General features: G+C 40.3%; 1 protein-coding gene across 2 annotated transcripts in view; it reads right to left on the bottom strand.

Moving 5' to 3' along the window:
* NELL2 (neural EGFL like 2) overlaps positions 1 to 21,090 on the bottom strand; it is a 156,635-nt gene that overhangs the window by 91,908 nt on the left and 43,637 nt on the right. For both annotated transcript variants that reach the window (XM_063323106.1, XM_063323107.1), the window contains exon 9: positions 20,826 to 20,928. In XM_063323106.1, coding sequence (XP_063179176.1) covers positions 20,826 to 20,928 — 103 coding nt within the window. The remainder of the gene's footprint in view (positions 1 to 20,825; positions 20,929 to 21,090) is intronic.

The raw sequence follows: 21,090 nt of genomic DNA, 5'->3' as shown, positions 1-21,090 counted from the left end.
CCACACAGCCCAGGGGCGGGAAGGACAAGGGAGAGGTGAGAGCGGTGCCAGTGGCAGGAACAGGTAATCTGCTTCTTGAAGAGGAATGTTGTACGACAAAGGGTGATCACGGCAGCCACACATTTGTTTGTTATCACAGCCCTTTGATGTTTCATCACCCCACATGGATATTTAAACGTTGCGTACTTGTATCTTGATAATCCAAGTTATTTACCATTACTGCTAAAGTGTATTAGATTACATGAATTTTATCGTACAGGGACCGACCTTCATCATTGACCGACTCTTTTTTTTTTCCCCCAGTAGAAGCAGGATCGAGTATCTAACAATCAAATGACAGAATGACCCCCCCCAGGCTCGGTGTCTGTTATACCATGACCTGGCCGGGTGCCACCCCTGCGTCCTGGCAGTACCAGGTTTTACAGCCGCACGCTGACACAGCTCATGCTGGATTGCTCACTGAAGTTCTTATTCGGTATTTAAGGGTTACATAAAACATCTTCACAGCAAACTGTCTTCCTTTTTTTTTTTAATGGGTCCATTACCGCAATTACATTATGCAAAAGGCTAAGGCAACTGCGAGGTACAGAAAAGCGTATGTCAGTCTCTGTTGCTTAGGACACAGTCAAGGCTCATCAAGTAAGCATAATCATGAAATAACAGGAGTAGGTTACCACTTTCAAGTTCCAGATTACATGTTAGAGGCCTAATTTGCTAATCATTGATTTGGAGATGTAAATCAATTATCCTACAATTCATTCACAGAGAGATTTATCTATTCTGTTTAAATAGACGCAATTTGTAGACAATCTTAAAATATCTAACAGCACAAGTGTTTTTATTGTGTGACCTATATTAATTACTATTACTGCTGTTATTTTTAATCCTCCTTTACTTTTTTTTTTTAACTTGCAGCTTCTCGATTTTATAAACTTATTACTTTGTCAGCATGTAAAAAGTCAGTTCTTGTAACTGATGTTGAAAAAGTCATGGGCATAGTGAACAAAAAAGTTTCTTTTCAAATTCTAAAATACAAGTTATCACATCTTATAAAATACAAAGTATCTTGTGTGATATAAGCCTGCAGAGCACTTTCAAAAAGTAATATCACAGCACGTTGCAACAGCCCAAATCCCATGAATGGCAGAGTTTGTAGACAGACTTAATAAAAGAAGTACAGACAAGAGCCACAGGAGAGAGCCCAGGAGAGAATCCTAGGGCTAACAGGAGGAGAAAGTTTATGCAACACCCACAAAGAAAGGTCACAAAGAGTCAAAAAAAGCTCAGTACAGCACCTCTTTCCTCTCACAGAAAACAAGCTCTTCCAGAAAGAAGTATGTGGGGGAAAAAAAATCTATATAAATCTTTACCGGGGACTAGCAGATCTGGAATCCAGGCAATCATCCAGTCATATATATCACCTCCTATATATTACAGGCCATGACGCTAAACTGAAATACTCATATATTAAGCCCTTTCCCTCGCCCCACACATTTCAAGCTCCAAAGAACAACTACATGTGACAGGAAAAAACAAAGTATAGCAATGCCTGAGGGCCACACAATGGCACTGGACTGATAACTTAACACATCCTCCTGTTTCCAACAGGCAGACTATGCCTGTTCACAGAAAAGGCAAAAGGCATCAAGATCAATGTCATTCTGTCTTGGAAGAAAACACTCTCCTGAAGCCAAAATACTCTTTAACGTGTGAATAAGACCACCCAAGCATCTTTAAAAAAAAAGGATCCATACTACCTCAAAGCACAGTGCACTGAATCCAGTCTCCTTATCAACAGTGACAAACCTCTGATTCTTCAGAGAAACTTAGAAAACAATGTACATAGAAAAACCATCAAAAGAACACATGCAGCCTAGTGTGAAATCAGGAAGTTACTTCTTGATTCCACCAACAGCCCTCTGATGTCTTGGCATACGAAATTACTGTAACGCAGTGATGCAGTATTGCAAAAACTTGCTTTCCACAAGAAAATCGACTCTTCTCCATAAAGCCTTGTAAAAAAGAGAAACTTACAAATTCTGGGGCCGTAAGAGATGGCTTTGCCCAGACGGCCCTTGCCCCTTTCCCGTGTGTCTCCATACACTCTCTTAAGATTGTTTCTTACGGCCAGAAAGTGACAGCAGAGTGCATATTTCAAGACACTCGCTTGTGTGGGTCCCAGAAGTTTCAAGCAGTGCTGAATTCCCCACCTCCACACCTCCGTATGTCACCACAACACCAGGCCACCACGCCGGTAGAAAATTACATCTCATTCCCTGAATTCCCCTAAATAAACATTTCCAACTATTGGATTTTGCTGTGGCTTTGTCAGCAAGGTTATAAAGCCCCCAGGTATCGGAGACCTGCCTATACAGAGTGATCAAACTATGCTTAAGAAAAGAGTGAAAAAACAACAAACAATAAATGCCCAATTGAAAAAATAAGTTGAAACTAAACTGAAAACCTGTTAACCTGAATAACCTGAACACAAGCCCAAGCACGTCTTCCTATGGACTGCTGTTCTCACTGTGTTCAAAAGACACGTTCTTTCTTGAAATCACCAAAATCAATTTTACTTGGATTATTTCTTTCCTAGAAGGATTCCACCCTATTTGGGCAGTTCCTTCCACTAAAAAGCAGCAAAAAACAAGGTACACTCAGAATCTCTAATTCAGAGCACTAACACTTAGGTTTTGTCTTCTCACCTATGCCAATCTAGTCAAGTGAGCTTACCAAAAACACACGGGCACTTCATCTACACCTGTACCACTGGCTCCATGTTTATTTAACAGACAGATAGCAGGGGTTTTAGTGATGGTCTAAGTTTGCCAGTGCACATTGTCTTTTCTTCTCCAATCCTCCCATAAATGCCTTTGCATCTTTCCCGTTCTCTTGTCAGACCACTCTTCCTCTGCCCACAGAAGAGGCGTCCTGCCAGACAGCAAAGGGCAGATTTTCATCAAGCTACCTGAAGGCATCAAAAAAGTTTATTCTAAAGTTGTCTGGTTGGGTGAGCATTGAGCAGACTCATAAATATTTCCAGTAAGACAAAGCTACTAACCCTTCTGCCCCACTTTCCTCCTAAGACAGTGGGACCCACGTCCCAGGCAGTGTGGAACGGAACATTTCTGCTGCCTCCTGCCAGCACCTGTCACAGCCAGTATACATCCCATAATGGTGGTGTTTCATGTCTTTATTTTCCTTCAGAAATAAAGATATTTCAACAACATGAACATCTGGACTAGAACTATGTAATTGGAAAGTCCGGCGAAGATTTAATTTCTGCTTGGCGAGATGCTTCCCAAGATACCATGATTAGTTTGTGATTGGTATCTCTCTGGGGAAACGTTATCATCTTTCATCTTCCGAAGTCCTTTCATTTGACAGACTGAGTCACAGTCAAGAAATTACCTGATGATTAGTTGTTCCACAACTTGATAGTTATTGCCTATGTAGGGTTTCATCTACAGCTGAATTACATCCACCACCTCCTTTTGCCATCAAACTTCCACATCCCCCCGGTACCTAAAACAACGTATATTATTCAAAGTACAGTTTTCTACGAAGATGGAACAGGAAATATATAAAACCTGCTAGGAAGTTTGACTACTCTTAAAGTATTCCTATACAGAAGGTGATCAAATATTACAATGACAGACAACAGTACAGGGTCTAAAAAATTATTAGCAAGGTCTGCTTATATTCCCGCTACTAATTTACGCAGGTGTAGTGATAATAAAACTATTCCCTGTAGTGCCATTTAACACATTGTGATAACGTGACATCTTCTTCATATTCATCCAGCAAAAGGAATCTTTCAGGAGCCCGCTGGCTGTTGTGTTCGCTCAGTGAATTACCAACAGTGTGTCAAACCATCGCTTCTCTTTCACAACTCTTTATTTTCTTCCCACTGGCCTCCAAGTGACACTTTCCTTCTGCGCTTCTTAAAATGCCCGTGCCAAATCCATGACCCAGCTAACTCCTGCCTTCCGTTCACCGAGTTCACAGGATGTCACCAAGTACATTTTCTCACCTCTTTATTTATCACCTTGGCTATCTGGATTGTGTATGCCTTCCTCCGAGGAATGCATGCGCGCTTCCCCCTGCTATCTAAGCTGATTTTGATTCAGATTTATCACCAAGTGAAAGTAGACAGTTTTGGACACTGGTGAACTCCTCAAGCCACTTTATTTTCTTGTATTCATAATTGCCCACTGAGTGGCAGATGTGACTGTGTTTTGTGAAATTTGTCAGTAATTACAAATGTAACTTTAAATCTGGTAATTAATTCTATGTTGCTGCATTCTTTGTTCACATATGCTGGGTTAGGGGTGGAAGGGGTGTGGGAGGAACACCCAAAATTAGCATACAAAAAAAGCCCCACCTGTCTTGTTCATTTAGTTTTCCAACCTCCTCCTTGGAATCTCCTTGATTACATTTTCCACTGTCCTGAGATCAAGGCTTAGGCATTGTGTAAGTCCCATTAATCCTACTTTGCAAGCTTACATAGTGCAAAACCTCTGCGTGGCTTTATCCTTAGGAATGCACACAGAGGTAATGGTCACCTTTCCTGAATTTCTCTTTCTCGACTGCCACGCCATTCCTAGGCACTGCTCTCACTCCTTTCTCGTTTATCTTTGCAGGGATTTGGGCGTTATTTCTTATTTGCTCATTTTGTGGGGAGCACAAGTTCCTCTATTACTGCAGCCAGTGAGACTGGAGACTTGCTCCATTTCATGCCATCTCCCTCAACAACTCGAAACCATTCCAGATTTCAAGCTGGAAAACATATTGCTAATTTCTCCGGTCAATCGCTGTTGAAAAGCTGCATGTATATGCTTCAGCTTCCCCCACTGAAAAAAGAAAATACAATTTGAAAATTCTTAATGATAAGGAATCAATTACTATTTGTATCTTATTTCTTGTTAGCTGGAAAAGCTAAATGTCTCTATTACACTGAAAACATAAAGCTGTCATTCTACAGTATTTTTACGATCATTTAAGAGCATCTGCGGCGTGAGCCACCTCCAACAACACTAAAGGGCTGTTTAGTCACGTTGGCAAGGAGTCAATCTAAAATTATAAATTCTTTCACCCACTTCTCACGTTTCCTGTATTTCCCTCAACTACTATGAGGAAATGACATAATTCATCTACCCCATGTGTTCTTGCTGGGAAATATTCTGTAGAATTCATCTGAGTCCTAGAATGAAGGCTCCTTGAGGCATCCCTAAAGACTAAAAAAGAAATCTGAACCCTGCAAAAGCGCACCAAAATGTGACTAAAAACTGTTGACAGCAGTTCAGCTGAGGCATATAGACCTGACAGATGAAGTAAAACTTTTAAAGCAGGCTGCAGGACAAGGAGCCTGGGAAAGAGTTCGCAACCGATCAAAGCCAATGGACATCACGTAGCACAAAGTGAGCATGTGGCTGTCTCCAGTTAAGCAAAGATCCAATCTGGACAATGTGTTTGATGTCAGCTTCTCTTAAAAATGGCATTATTGCCACCCACACTGCAACTTTAGCTTGGTTAAATATGGCAGCCAAAATATTTCTACTGACAGACATGCACAACTTTGGCTTTAGAGCAATGGACCATACTCTGCTTGTCAAACAGAACTGGAATATTTTGGACTCTAAACGTAGAATTTTGAAAACCTGGGCATGACTAATGTGATCAAAATGCCTATCCGTTTTATGCTGAATTAACTATATTTGCCAACCCATACTCAAACAAATTTTGCAGCAAAATGTCAAACAATAAAATTAAATGCCAAGACAAAAGCCTTAGGGGGTGTCAAGAGAAGAAAAGCAATTAAGGTGAATATTAATTACATGACTACTCTTTTACAATTATATTAAAGGTTTATAAATAGCACAACAGTCTGCAAAACCAGAAGAACTCCAATGCAAGCATTACATGCCCACTTAATCCTCATAAAGGTGGGTTTAGACATTATCTGATGGATTCCTTATGTAAGCTATTTGCAGTAGTAGTGACATAGCTGTATCTTAGTGAAGGTGTAAATAGATACTTTATCAGATGCTGACAGCTACTAATGACAGGGAAATTTCTGCTTCAGTTCCACCTTCTCTCAGCCGGACTGCTGGGCTAACTGTAAAAGGTGCTTTTCTTTTTTTAAGAAAAAAATGGTGCGGCATAGAAAAATAAATAGACACCTCCCTAGAACACCTTATACTTCGTGACATGCTTAAACTTGCACGTAGACCCATCAGAAAGCCTCAAGCCACAGGGACCCATATGCAAGATTATATCCAGTTAATTGATTAGGACTGAGCGTTGCAAATTTCTGAAAGTAATGAAGAACTGCTGAAGACCTGCATGCTTTTGAGTCACTATTTTAAATCTAGGAGAGTTAAGCAGTTATCACCCATCAGCATTAATTTACTGTATAAAAAGCAGGTTGTGTTCTCCACTGCCATGTCGTAAGACCACCCATGGACATGACAAGGGAGGGGACCTACTCCTGCAACAGCCCTTACATGGGGTAACGGGTACTCTGCTCCACAGAGGATTCAAACAGGGCAGCGGAGGGCAGTAAGGCATTTTGGGATAATACCCACGTTTTTGCCTGGATTTGCCATGAAAAAATAGCATGCACCAGTAATGCATAATTTTCAAAGACGTGTTTTTGCATAAGACTAGTGAGATGGTTGCTTTCTGCAGCCTTGTGGACACAGATCAGGTGAGCACATTCAGTAAAAGGGAAGCACCTCTGAACGGCAGCACCTTCTGAGATTTTGCCAATCTTTCATTTGACAGCTCTAAAAAACATCCCATGCAAAGAGCAAAACTATTCCGTTCCCCACAAAACAGTAAATCTGGCATTTATTTGGGTGAAAATAACTTGGAAGCAACATTTCCACTCTCCCAATCCACAGAGGCTTCAAACAGCTTCTGCTCCAAAAATTTGCCACGCTATTTAAGCACCCACAGACTACACTCGTATCGGAGCGACGGTCAGGGACCCTGCTGATGCTCCCATTCTCAACCAGACTCTCCACGGCCCAGAACAATTTCCATGGATGCTTTAGCTAGTAATTCTGCACCGTGACTTTGCTGCAGGCACCTCCCTGGCGAAGCCATGACTTCTTGTGACCTAGCATCGTGCAGCTCCATTTCACTGTATTTACTTTCCTCCCAAAGCCAAGTGCCTACACTTCCCCTACAAATGGCAGCCCCTTGTTAACTTGCCTATTACAGCAATAATCACGTATGCTTTATTTGCATAATAGCACAGGCCAGTCTAATGTGTTTAGACATTTCCGGGAGTGGATTAGTGCACAGATGGAGCACCCCATCTATAGCTGTTGTTAGATCTCAGTTCTTTCAAAGCACCTGCATCTAGGTCCGTACAGGAACTGAACAGGATTTCCCGCTCCCAACTCTTCCTCCATCCATTTTTGTTCCAACATAAGGAATCTGCCCATCCTTCCATCCTTCTTCTGGGACCCATCATCTTCCTCCCTCACTTCCGCCAGAATGACAGGATTAGTTGGCATAATCACGAACACCCCAGAGAACCCTACTTAACGTTCTCAAGCTAAATCCTTAGCATTAGTTTGGCAAAAGGTTTTCAACACAGAGAGCAACGTAAACACATTTTTGAAAATCTTGATTAAAGTCAGTTATGCAAATCATCTTTCCAAATTTGTTATATACTCACTCTCAACACTCATTATCAAATAGCATTTAATCAAAAACTAATCTAAAAAAAAATGAGGTGCTACGAATAGAGCTGGAAATTTTCAAAAGACAACTTTAAATCGTAACCTATGTACACCTAACATCACGGCCCTGTTTCTCAGGGCTGCCAGAAGTTACTATTATGTGCCGTGCATTCCCAAACAATACAGTACTTCTTGTCTAAAGTCAGCTCAGGATTTGAAATAATTAAAAATGTAAAAGTAGCTGGAGCAGATGTTCACAGATTCTGCTTTGTCATAGCTAATTTCTCCAGAGTGCATCTGCTGATGTTCCAACCCAGTCACAGAAAAAAAAGTAAGCTGCAGTTCACAGCAACTGTTAACGGGACTATTCCTTTTTTGTTTGGGAACTAAACAAATGAGAGAAAGCCTTAGAGTCACTGATAATAAAAAAAAAAATAAATTACGTATTATATCTATGTTAACACTCCTATTGTCTTCAGGGGGAACTTTCAAGACATAAGATCCAGATTTCATGTGCTTGTGCAACCAGCTGTGTTTGTCTATATGGGACTGTAGCCTATGCCAGTCTCTAGAAGAGCTGTAATACTTTCATCTTACTGATATGTCAGCCAACTCACTTTTTTTCCCTTTTCTGTTGCCTACCACTACCTTTGTATGGAAATCAAGAATCAGCAAGCACAGTTTAAAAAAAAAAGAAAAAAATTCATTTTTAATTATTGCCCATTAGCATCAAGCCTGCATAAGGCAAAGTACAACTCTGCAATTTCAGTGGCACAGAAAAAAAATAGGTACATCTTTAAAATTCATTTCATTGCCGAGAATCTCAGAAATTACTGGAACAGGTTAAATAGCATTAAGACAAAATGCTTAATGAATTTTATGAAACCTGTTTTCAGTGGTTTTCATTTTTTTCAAGCTCTTGAAAACCTGAGAGAAAAATACCATTGTGCATTGACAAATTCTTGAATTTGTTTTCAATATATTATTAGCAAATACCTTGTTTTCATCAGCTGCAGATACATAGTATTGGTATTTAGTAGAATTAAAAAGGAACAGTGGACTTACGATGATCACATTTGACAGGTAAGAAGTCTAAGGTGCTGCCCTGGCAAGAACAAGTACTGTCTTTCCTGTGGAACGATCTAGTTTGGTTAGAGGGAACTTCATTGGGATTGAGAAAATGAATCCACGTGGCCTGTGATCACCTCACCTCAATACAAAGGGAATGCTTCAGTATTTCCCCAAGAAATGTGAGGAGCAAATAACCATAATGCTAGAAATGCATTTTGAAGGCATAAGATAACTTTATTACAATACTGAATTATATTGAAAAGTCAAGTTAGTTTCTCCTTCCCCCTCCCTCTAAATTCCGCTGTTCAAAGAGCTAAACCAATGGGAGTAAATATCTTGAGAGAAAGAACAAAGAAAAATTTTGCCCTCAAATTTTGAATAAATATCAGGAACTCAGTATGTACTTTTCCTGCAGGACACAATCCTGACTATGAACACAAGGCACAGCCCACAGTGCCAACAGCTCCAGGTCAGAGCTCATGAACACCTACCCAGAAATGCAGAGACACACCTGAGAGAGAATGATTTGGACTTGTTTTGAACAGTGCTGGTAAATAGCTTCCCAGATGATGAATGACTGTTGCAAGGTACACACAGACCACTTTTCAGAGGACAGCAGAAGCCAAGGTGAAGATTTTTAATCTGTTTGCCCACACTGTAAGAATCAACCTCCTACTTCCGTTGAGTTTTCACAGGACTCAAGATGTCACACTGGAAACAGCAAAGGCGCAAATGTGTGAAAGAAGATGGTTGAACTGACGCATGAAAATGAGGATGTGATTCCTTTATTTATTTATACGCCCATTTTAATTTGCTATTTTTTAAAACGTATTCACTTATTCCCACATTTCTTCATAGCAACTCTGCAATAAGATACTGCAAAATTAGTAAATGGAAAATCTGTGGGTAGGTGCTTAAACCGTACCACCAACTGTATACATACAGCGCCACAGACGACCATGGACAAGATTTAAGCATTCTGAAGTAATATTGTACGACTATTAAAAAGCCTGTCTGAGAACTTCACGACCACCATATACAAGACTGTTAGCTCTTCTCTGCTATACTCGGATTTGATTTCTCATTTAGGTGCCTTGAGAATCTAACAAAGCTTCTGGATACGGCATGATGGAAATACCTACAAAAAAGCCTCCCTATTCACAAGCCTGTAAAACGTGCCTAGAGAGGATGCCGCACTTTGGTGAATATAAATGTAACTTGAAGAAATATCTTAAGGAAATAATACCTTATCTGTCAAAGTAATAATAATACAGGGAGAATCATGCCAGAATCATACCTTCAATGTATTTGAAATACTCCCTCACTAAAAATAACAGGTACGTGCTTATTTTTCAGATGAGTTAAGCACATTTTCTTTCTTTGCTTTCAGGATAGGAAAAAAAAGATCTGATAATTGGAACCAGGCATTTGCTGCCCTAGTTTACTACATCAAACACTGATGTCACTGCAATACCATTCTAACACTAATATATATAAGTATATACTGGCCATCAGAAATAAGCAAGATAAAAAAGCTTCCCTTCACCATAACAGGTTATGATAATGCAAAACAACAAACCTAATATCTTCAAATTTTTCACCTGGTAGGGGAAAAAAAAAAATCTAGATGTTAAATAATTTTAAGGGATTTTAACCAAATATCATCATTTACAAATAAAATGAGATCTGGGAAACCAGTCTTAATTATACTTGAAAGAAGTTTACATAAACTTTTTCCAAGAGCAGCCAGGGGAGTATCAGAATCTTCATTTCCAAGCAGAAAGTTAGAGGAATTATTTCAACAAGTAGCAGGAGAAAAGTACTAGTCAGCTACTCTGTACAGGAAGACAGGATGGTCAACTACCCTCCCAAACAAACAGAGCTTTCTTCTTAGTAGAAACTAGTACCAAACAAAACTCCCTAAAGAAGGCAAAAATTAGTAAAAATGTTCTCTATATTGGCAAAGATGCAGAACGGTGATATAAAAACATGAGAATTGCTGTAGATACAGCACTGTGCCCAGTACAGTGAAAAAAAGCAAGTAGCAGAAACTCTTCAAATAAAGAGGATTGCAATGATTGCTTTGAAAGGCATAGATGAGAAAAGTATGAGAAAGGACTGTTACGCCGTATGTGCTGCGATTTCAATTTTAACATTGTGTCTCACATGGGACAACGTGGCCATGATTTGAAGCCAAATATATTTTATGAGCTGACAGATGTAGAAACAGTGGTCAATAACAGCCTGGAGGTCTATATATCACCCTTCAGATATCTGCAAGTGACGGCTAAGAGAGTTAAGCAAGCAGTAGAAGGCTTTATTCACTACACATTTCCACTGAAAAAAATTCAAACTTTTGTAGTCCAAAAAGACTCCAAACCACTGGTTTAAATCATTATCTTTATAAAAAGAGAAATAAAGGATAACAGTATACATTATTTTATATTAGTCTCACTGAATCAACTTCACTCATATTTTACCATCCCTTCCTTAGAATGCCAGGGAAATAAGATCACGTTATTGACGGCTCTGTGACGGGGTTTTTTCAGTATTTTATTTATTGAGTTTCAGCCTTCACAACCTTCTCATTTTTTTCACATGACATAGGCACTGTCAGAAAACCGTACGTGTGCCTTCTTTTACACTCCCGTGGCTCCTACCAGTGCCTCCCCCTAGCCCAACCTTCCATCCAAATGACCCTTGTCAACGTGACAATCCTGTTACGAATAAAGAGTACGTCGGGTGCAAACTAGTCTTTGAAAACTGCACAGATGTCAACAAGCCATGATTCCCATTTGGCTGGTTGGTTGGTTTTTGGTATTTTGCTCTATCCAGCTCCATGAAGTGCTCTCTGCCTCCAACTTCTTACTTTTCTGTGACCTAGTCCAAAACCTGCAGTTTTAAGGTATTCAGCTAAAGCCAAGTTCTGCTCGTGTTTCAGAACACATGCCCATTAAAGACCATTGTGACTGGTACTACAGAAATGTGCGAGACCTACAGAGGAAAAGCTCCAGGCAGAAACCAGAACATCAGCAACCAGCTGCTCGATCTGGCAATGTGCTCCTGGTTAAGGGACAAAAAAAAAAAAACAAACCAAAAAAACCCCAACAAAACAAATAAACAAAAAAACCCCCTCACACTCCAATGACACAGGTGCAGAGTGACATTAGCACGCCACTGGTGAGAACAAACATATTGAAATCAACGCATAGCCATGTGAACTCCCACGTATCCTAGGTCATGTAATTGGTTTATAATTGTAAATAAAATTTACAATTTTTTGTAAATAAAATTGTAATTGTAAATAAAACCAGATTTTTTTATTATTATTATTTCATAGCCACCTGACTAAGCAAATTCTGGTGAGATCAGCATTACTAAAGTCAAGGTAGTAACATATTAGAGCTTGGAACGCTGCCAATCTGCCCACTTCCAGCTGTCTGAAAGCCAAAATGTTCATATCTAACATATGTTAATGTTCTATTTGCACTGGAAATAAACTAAAATATTAAAACGCTGCAGGTATTTTATATTTTGTGAACTCCCTGGTAAAAACATAATAAAAATGAATAGAAAAGAATAGGTTCTTTTCCCAGACAGCCTCAACAAAATAGGTTATAAGATGAGCAGGGGAGAGCAGAGCACGGCCTACAGCAAAATTTCCCATGTAAAAAAAATATTTTTAATTCTCTACCAATAAAACTACTAATATTATGTTTCAAATTTCTTCTTTAGTGCAGATTGCTATACATTCACTGTAATGTATTTTAATGAAGAAGGATTTTCTTAAGCATACTTTATTTTATAATTCACTCCTCAGGCTCACAGTAAGACTAAAACTAGATGACTTTACCATTAACTGGAATTCTCCTCATCTACTGATACATTGCCTCCAGATCTAGAGTCTTCCAGTAGAGTTCCATAATGCATGGGGTCCAGAATAGGGGAAAAGTCACTCACCTAGGAGGGAACTGCATTTTTATTCATGAAAAGCCTGACAGACGCACAGGGCACCAACTCCCCCAGTCCTCCTCTGCTAACACAGAACAATGAAGTTCAAAGGATGTGGGGAAGGAGGAAACGTAGAAGCAAAATATTCCAAGAAGCCCAATCCCTGTAAGCTTTATTTCAATTTACTGTAAAAGCTGTATTTTAATTTACACGGAACAAGAGCGATATGAGGAGTGAGTTTCCTGCTCAGAAGGGAACTGAGTAAAAAGACTCAGCGTTTCCCTTCCGATGGAGGTATGCTGCCCAGCTTACAAAGAACAAAGGTCACTGGAGACTACAGGCTCTGCACCAAAAAGCCCCTGACAATTCTGCCACTGAACATATAACAGACATAAATGAAATATATTGATATAGTATAAGAGCAGTTTGAAAATTTCTATGCCTTCACCATGGAAAATACAGCAGAGACTGCGCAGCGAGGGTCAAGGGTGAGATTGTCCCTGCCTACCAAAGCCAAGGGGAGTCTTTCCACTGTCTTCGGCTGGCTTTGAGCTCAGTACAGGAAAGGCCCCAAAACATTATTAAGAGTGTCTCAGTGCTCAGCTTCCTGAGTTGTCACGCTCCCCGGAGAAGAGAAGGCTCTGAGGAGATCTTCCCAATGTGTGCAAATGCCTGGTGGAAGGGAATGCAGAAGAGAGAGCCAGACTCTTCTCAGTGGTGCCCAGTGACAGAACAAGAGGCAATGAGAACTAATTAAAACACATGAAATTCCATTTGAACACATGAAAGCACTTTTTTACTGTGAGGGTGACCGAGCATTGGCACAGGTTGCTCAGAGAGGTTGTGGAGTCTCCATCTGTATAGAAATTCAAAAGCCGTTTGGACACGGTGCTGGGCAACTGGGTCTAGGTGGCCCTGTCTGAGCAGGGGAGTTTGGACCAGATGACCTGAAGAGGTGCCTTCCATCCTCAACCATTCTATGAGACTCTGAGATTGTAGGACCTATGCTGGATTCACAATGGATGCATGATACATGCATCAATTATGCTTTTCCACTATAGCTTTGTAAATCTAAAATAGTTCCACTGATTTTATTGACCTATGTGAGTTCAAGGATAGACTTTTTCCCTTCAAAAATATTTCTTTAGAAAAAATATTTGTGTCCTATTTCTAAATGAATATAAATACTGCCTTTTTTTGAAGACACAGAGTTGCCGAAGTAATAAAATAGTATAAATGGTCAGCATGGTGTAATTCATCTCGGTACTACAAGTGTGTACATAATGCTTTTTATCTGTCATTATAATGTGATACTATCATTGTATGCGCTTCAAAAGCCTGAGAAATAATATTCATGTGAATCATTTCAGCATAGAAAACCCATAAAGCAGAGGCTGAACGGACACTATTCTGCTAAATGCTAAATAACGTTCAGAAGTTCTGCATGCTGACTACAGGAGGTTATAATAAATAACATGGCTTTAGGAAATAATCCCGTGCGGGCTATCTTTCAGTACTATTCTAAGTAGGCTAATTTACCTGATTTTTCATATTTAAAAAAAAAAAAAATCTCAAAATAACAGAATTTATGCTTTATTTGAACTTGTATCCTTAAAAAGCCACATATAAATATTTATCATCAAAAAGCAATCCGTCTTTTGCATTAGCCAGAATGTTGCTTCTCCTTTATATTCTAAGCTTTAAAAAAAAAAGCTATGATAAATGACTAATCATTGTTTTACTGCCAAAAACTGCCCCCTCTTTTTCCAGCACCGATGCCTACTCTGTCGTCCTGAGCCTGGTGGCTGCCCCGCAGTCCTGAGACCCGTGACGTGTCCCTGCCGGCCATCTGGAGCTGCTCTTTGTTTTCCAGACTGCCCCTTCCTCCCATTTACTGCAAGGATACGATGGCCTGTTGAGTCAGCGCTCACTAACCCCCATCATTCCATCATCTCTCTGAGCTGCAGCCTCTTCTCTGTGCCACATCAAATGCAGGAGAAGCTCCTCTGGCGCTTGGGCGAACGAGGAGGGGGCTGGCGTGCCACGCTGCCACCAATGCACGTCACCCAAGGCAGGACGGTGCCATTCCTTCAGCCCTGAAGAAAGGTGGTGGTTTTGTAAGAAGACGAAACTTAGTGAGTAGCGGAGGCTGAAGCCCACAACGCTTCAATCCACCTGGACAAATGATGGATTTCAGAGGAAGTTTAAATATCCCTTACATTCCTAGATAAAAAATCTTCACTCTTGCTGATGGTCAATTGCAGTGCAAATGAGAGGCAGATGGGCTTTCAAAGCTCCTTCCCTCTGTGTCAGGAGGCTACAAGTGCTGGAGCTTGCAGGAGAGTGGCTTTGAGGAAAAATCAACGCATCATGAAGACCAAAAGGGGACATCCCCTCACTGTTAATTATAAAATTAAAAGTTTCTGTAAGCTAGCAAGACAGACCACTGCATCGGCAAGCCACCCATGCTGTAAGAGCTACCATGCCCAGATTTGTGTTTTAATTATTTTGTTCAAAAACGCTTCCCAAGTTATATAACCCCATCTACACGCTGTCTCTCCAACCTGCTAGCAACAGAGGTGTGAGCTGATCCAACACAGCCCTCTGCTTCTCACAGTTGCTTAAAATACTTGTGTTTGTGTGGATTTGGCTACAGTGCACCAGAAAACCAACAAATGTCCTGTTTCAGAAAAAAAAAAAAGTGCATGCAAAAATCACAGCCCGCCAATTTGAACATAACGGCTGAGACTTTAATCTCAACTGAAATGTGTTGGGATAGATTTAAATAGTTTGGGATTAGGTCTATAAGTATCTGCAATGTCACTGGGAGGAGGACAGTGATAAGAAGAGAGTAATTTCTTCCTGCAGATCAGTCTTTGATGGCAGGAATTATTACTGGACCAGATACTGGTACAAATACCACTTCTGGCCTTAAAAGAAATGAAAATCAGCGACTTTGTTAAAAATACACTGGCTGCATTTAAGAAAGTACATATATCACGTAGCTATTGGAAGTGATGCCTTAGTGTTACTACACCGACTATAAAAAAGTAACCATAAAAAGATTTGCTGACCAAGCAGCAATTGTCTCAGCTACTAAGACATTGGCAGTCCTTCCCCAGTTCACTTAAAATAAATGAACTTGTCCTTGTACTTCTTAAGACAAGTCCGTGGTCTAAAGCAATACTTTATAAGGTCAGTAGGGGAGCTTAATCTCTCCCCGATTTGTATCAGTACCTATCACCACACAATGCATTTGTCTCTGCAGAGGAGAAAGAATTTAATGATCGCTTGAACATACCTTCTTAGATAAGCTTAAAATTGCATTAGGAATAGAAAAGAAAGTGGTCTCTGCTTCCCAGCTCCAAACAATTCTCCACAGGAAGCTCCCATTGATCTAAGACGTATGCTCTAGTAGCTGGACTGAATTTTGTGTTGAATAGCTTGTCTGTAGCTGAAACATATCCAACACACTGGCCAATTTATGTGCCTCGAAAGACTGTTGCTTCTTTTAGCCCATTACAGCTAATAGAAAACACAATGGTAATTTGCATGCATTGCCATTCCTCATGCTAGCAGCATCGACCTCCACACAAGACAAAACAGAACAAGTTGTCTGAATGTCCTCAAAGGTAGGGAGTTAGGGGAGAAGGTCAGGGTTTATTTTTGTTTTCTTTTGGCTCACAAGAAGAGCCAAAGTCAAAACAATATCAGTAAAAAAAATTCTACAACGTTCCTCACTAAGTGTTCTTCCCTGACTTAAACGAAAAACATGCAGAGTCAGTTGTGCTCAAACTCCTCAAGTGTTGAGAATGTCATCAAACAAGACACAAGAAAGCTGCACTGTCCAATCTTTAAATTCTGGGATGGGATGAAATTCATTTCCCAGGGCTTGACAGTGTGGTAGGCTCCCATGACTTTCTTAGCGTAACTACTTAATGTCAGAACCAGGCTTAAAAATCCAGTGCTTTCCATTCCTATCTGACACACTTGATATTCATTATACTAAGTCTTGGAAAGATTAAATTCACAACTGTAGCTGTCTGAAAATTTGGTATCTATTCTAATTGCCTGGGCTCCCTATATAGTCCATGGAAAGAAATGTCCTCCAGCAGGCAATTCATTCCATCTCTTCCAGACCCTTCTCAGCACCAAGTGCCCTCTGGAGGTGCCACTCTGTTCCACTGGCTATCGAGAGAGCCTAACTGGTGATGTCCATACTAGTAAATGAAACAGGACAGGTAAATGAAACAGTAAAGGCCAAGAGGCTTGAAAAGGCTTGATTACAGTCCGTAATCCTCCACGTAGTTTGAGTGTTAGCACACTTCATGGCACCATTTTGGCCTGTACCAGCCAACATGCTCTGACGCAATGCCAGGCATGGCTGGGGGGACAGCACTGATTAGAGGCCGTTTCCGGTCAGCCACCTTGATGCAGACAGTCTGCTGAAGGGGACGGGGAAGAGAGCTTCGTCATGTAGATGTGAGCCACAAGTGTCACCTAACCCCAGGGCCACCAGACTGTGCCTGTCCTATTTTATTTACTAGTACAAATACAGATTATATTCCCAAATTCTACATGTCTAAAGCCATGTGGAATGAATTGACCCTCAATCGCTATCAAAAAAAACCCAAAACAAACAACAAACAAACAAAAAAGAAAAAAACTGCAAAAAACTGAAGCCTGCTTTCTCGTCACTGTAAAATCCTTAAGTGTTGTACATTTTTACTCTTCTATACTAGCTGTCATTAAATCAGACACCATTCTTTTCATTTTCAGTGGCTTTGTTTGCACACTAGCAGAAGAAAGGAAGAAATACAGAGGGAAGCACTCTGCCCTGGGTGAGATACAGCAACAAGGCTGCCACAGCTACCACTGCCTGGGCAGTTCTACTCATGACAATTTGGTAGAAGCAGACCATCATCTGGTATGTATTGGGACCACAAATACCAGGAAGGAAACGGAGATACCCATACATGACACCAAGCTGAGTGACACGGTTGACATCCCTGAGGGAAGGGATGCCATCCAGAGGGACGGGATGCCATCCAGAGGGACCTGGACAAGCTCAAGAAGTCAGCCCGTGTGAACCTCTTATGAGGTTCAACAAGGTCAAGTGTAAGGTCCTGCACCTGGGTAAGGACAACCTCCAGTATCAATACAGGCTGGGGGACGAAGGGATTGAAAGCAGCCCGGCCAAGAAGGACTTGGGGGTACTGGTGGATCAAAGGCTGAAGATGAGCTGACAGTGTGAGCTCGCAGCCCAGAAAGTCAACTGTATCCTGGGCTGCATCAAAAGAAGCATGACCAGCAGGGTCAAAGGAGGTGATTCTGCCCCTCTACTCTGCTCTGGTGAGACCCCACCTGGAGTACTGTGTCCAGCTTTGGAGTCCCCAACATAAGGAGGACATGGACCTGTTGGAGCAGGTCCAGCGGAGGGACACATAAATGATCAGAGGGATGGAACACCTCTCCTATGAGGACAGGCTGAGAGAGTTGGGGTTGTTCAGCCTGGAGGAGAGAGGACTCTAGGGAGACCTTACTGCAGCTTTTCAGTAATTAAAGGAGGCCTATAAGAAAGATAGGAACAAACTTTTTAGCAGGGCCTGTTGTAATAGGACATGGGGTAATGGTTTTAAACTAAAAGGGTACCCTAAAAAAGGGTAGATTCAGACTAGATATAAGGAAGAAATTTTTTACGATGAGGGTGGTGAAACACTGGACCAGGTTGTCCAGAGAGGTGGTAGATGCCCCATCCCTGGAAACATTCAAGGTCAGGTTGGGCAGGGCTCTGAGCAACATGATCTAGTTGAAGATGTCCCTGCTCATTGCAGGGGGGTTGGACTAGATGACCTTTAAAGGTCCCTTCCAACCCAAACCATTCTATGATTCTATGTTCTGTCTTGAAACAAATACTGAACTCAGCTAAAGAACAGTGTATCAGGCATCACTTTTTCCCAGCATTTGTGATTGACTGTTCCATACTAAAGACAGTGGCTCCTTGAGCAACCCACCCTAATTAGCTGCTTTCCCAATTACAAGCCATCTGTGTTTGTTCTACATAATCTAGTCAGATGACACATCCTCTGATATCGTTCTAAAAATGATGAATAAAAAAGTTATTCTCAGAAACTGCCCAAATGGAGGAATTCAGCTCTGACCCTTCGAGCAAGAACTGTGGTCACTGAGTACACTGACCGCAATCAGCTCAGACTGTGAGCTGAAGATGCCAAGAAGGCAGGATACAGCTGGCAAATATACACGAACTCAGCGACAACTCAGCATTCTCACCGAACAGGCCTGGAAAATAAGTGAGGGTCCTGCAGTCTCCGTTGCCTCTAACTTTCACTCTTTACACTCTTTCAGTGGAATGTAACTAACTACCTTGTCAATGGGACTCCAATTTACACTCTCTGTCTTTTGGTTTGAGTTTATTTAAAGGGCACTTTAAATAACCTAGAGGAAATTTGGAATAATTTTTCAAAATAATTTTTTTTATTTTTTCATCTAATATTTTTTCTTGTTGTTCGTCAAGAGAGTTTTATGTGTGCATGTTAGTTACAAATAGAATTATGTAATGGCACGAAATTAACTACACTGGAAGCTAAAAGGCTTTTGATAACATTAAGAACATCAAAAAGGCAGTATCAGAGTAAACCTCACAGTGTGCTGTACCAGAACTGCATGTTAATTGGAAGGAGAAGTAGTAATGCTGTATGACAAGGTCAGTGTCCATATACTCATTCACATTTCTTGACCTTTGTCAAGACTCCCAAGAAAAACAACTTTGTAAGAAGTCTTATGATGCGAGCACTTCCCCATGAACATCTGGATGGAGAATTCCCAACTCAATTCATAGGCAGTACATTACAAAAACATGCTTCAGAGGATCAGGTTTTCAAACTCTGCCAACACGGTCAAAGATTCAAATAGAGGCTTGAACTCCACACATCTCACATCCCTGAATTACCAGTTCCCTGAGCCATCTAATATGCATGGAACTTCTGTGTAGTGGTTAAAAAGCAAAAAAAAAGTATTTGAATTCTCATTTCCTTTCAATTAGAATTAAGCTACTTGAGTAAGTTAATAAGGTCTCATAAAATGGGACGGTTTGTGTAACTTCTAACACAATTAAATATTAATAAACTCCTGCGGGAGCAAGATCAATGGAGTACAAAATGTCTTCCTGAATTTCATCTTACAACATGTCATCTTAACCAGTTATATATTTCTCTATACTCTGTACGAAGTTCCACACAGCAGAAGAGTGATGAAACCACACAGATAAATCTCAACATTTACTGAATAAAGAAGTGTCTGCATCTCATGCTCAATTTCAAGAATGGATTCCACCATAGTCTAAAATAAATGACCATCAAATATGTGATACACATCCATAAACAACCTGAAATATTATATATACTCCAAGTAGATAGCGATTAACCTAAAATTCCCCTTCCCTGGCCCTATTTGCAACAAAACCAAAACGCTATAAGCCCAAAAGGTAATCACCTATCTTAAATGACAATATTAAATTATTTCTATCCAGTTTCCTGTATAATTCTGTCTGACCTTTTGTGGAAGAACATTTTTAGGTGTCTGGGTTTTGCTGGTCTCTTGGGTCTAGTATGAGCTTTCCCTGCTCTTAATTACAGAAGAAGAATCATAAATCTCAACTTCCATTTCTAGCACTACAACGTAAGGTGGAAAGTACATTCTTCTTGCGACAGAGGTGCTAGAAACACTGGTCAAAACAAACACAAGGCAATTGTTCTTGAATTTCTAACAGTTTGGTCTAAAAGATAGACTATGGAAGCCTGCAAAAAGTTTTTTAAGTAACCTTCTTTTTAAACAGTAATAAGAAATATCTATGCTTTTAAAAAATTACAAAACTAAAATAAAACAAAATAAAATATCCACACCTGAAAAATGAAAACGTTCTGGTTATCAATTTCCCAAAATATTTCAGAGCAGTCTAAGTTCACTAATTGCTCGACCCAAATATTTAATTCCCTGACCAGTTCTTTCCCTGACATGTTTACAGAAAGGTTCATTTTCTTTACAGATTTCAAAATATTCATTCGAAGGAAGCACCACAGTAAAACTTACATTGACATTCCTTGCAGCACTTCCCATCCACATACGCCAGGGCAGAGTTAAGCGGGCAGTCAGAGTGGGGGCAAATCAAAGCTTCGCACTGCACAGTACCATTCTAGAAGAATAAAAGGTGCTTAACTGACAGTTATATTTAGCAAAAGCAGAGATGTTCTCAACCACAGGAACTTAAAAATCTATTTTTAATGCGATGAAATCTCTAACCATACACAAAAAGACATTTTAACATGGCTCTTTTAATAACTACAAGAACAGAAGC

This window comes from Chroicocephalus ridibundus, chromosome 1 (genome assembly GCF_963924245.1).
Source record: "Chroicocephalus ridibundus chromosome 1, bChrRid1.1, whole genome shotgun sequence".
Classification (NCBI taxonomy): domain Eukaryota; kingdom Metazoa; phylum Chordata; class Aves; order Charadriiformes; family Laridae; genus Chroicocephalus; species Chroicocephalus ridibundus.
This window is presented reverse-complemented; position numbering and strand designations above follow the sequence as displayed.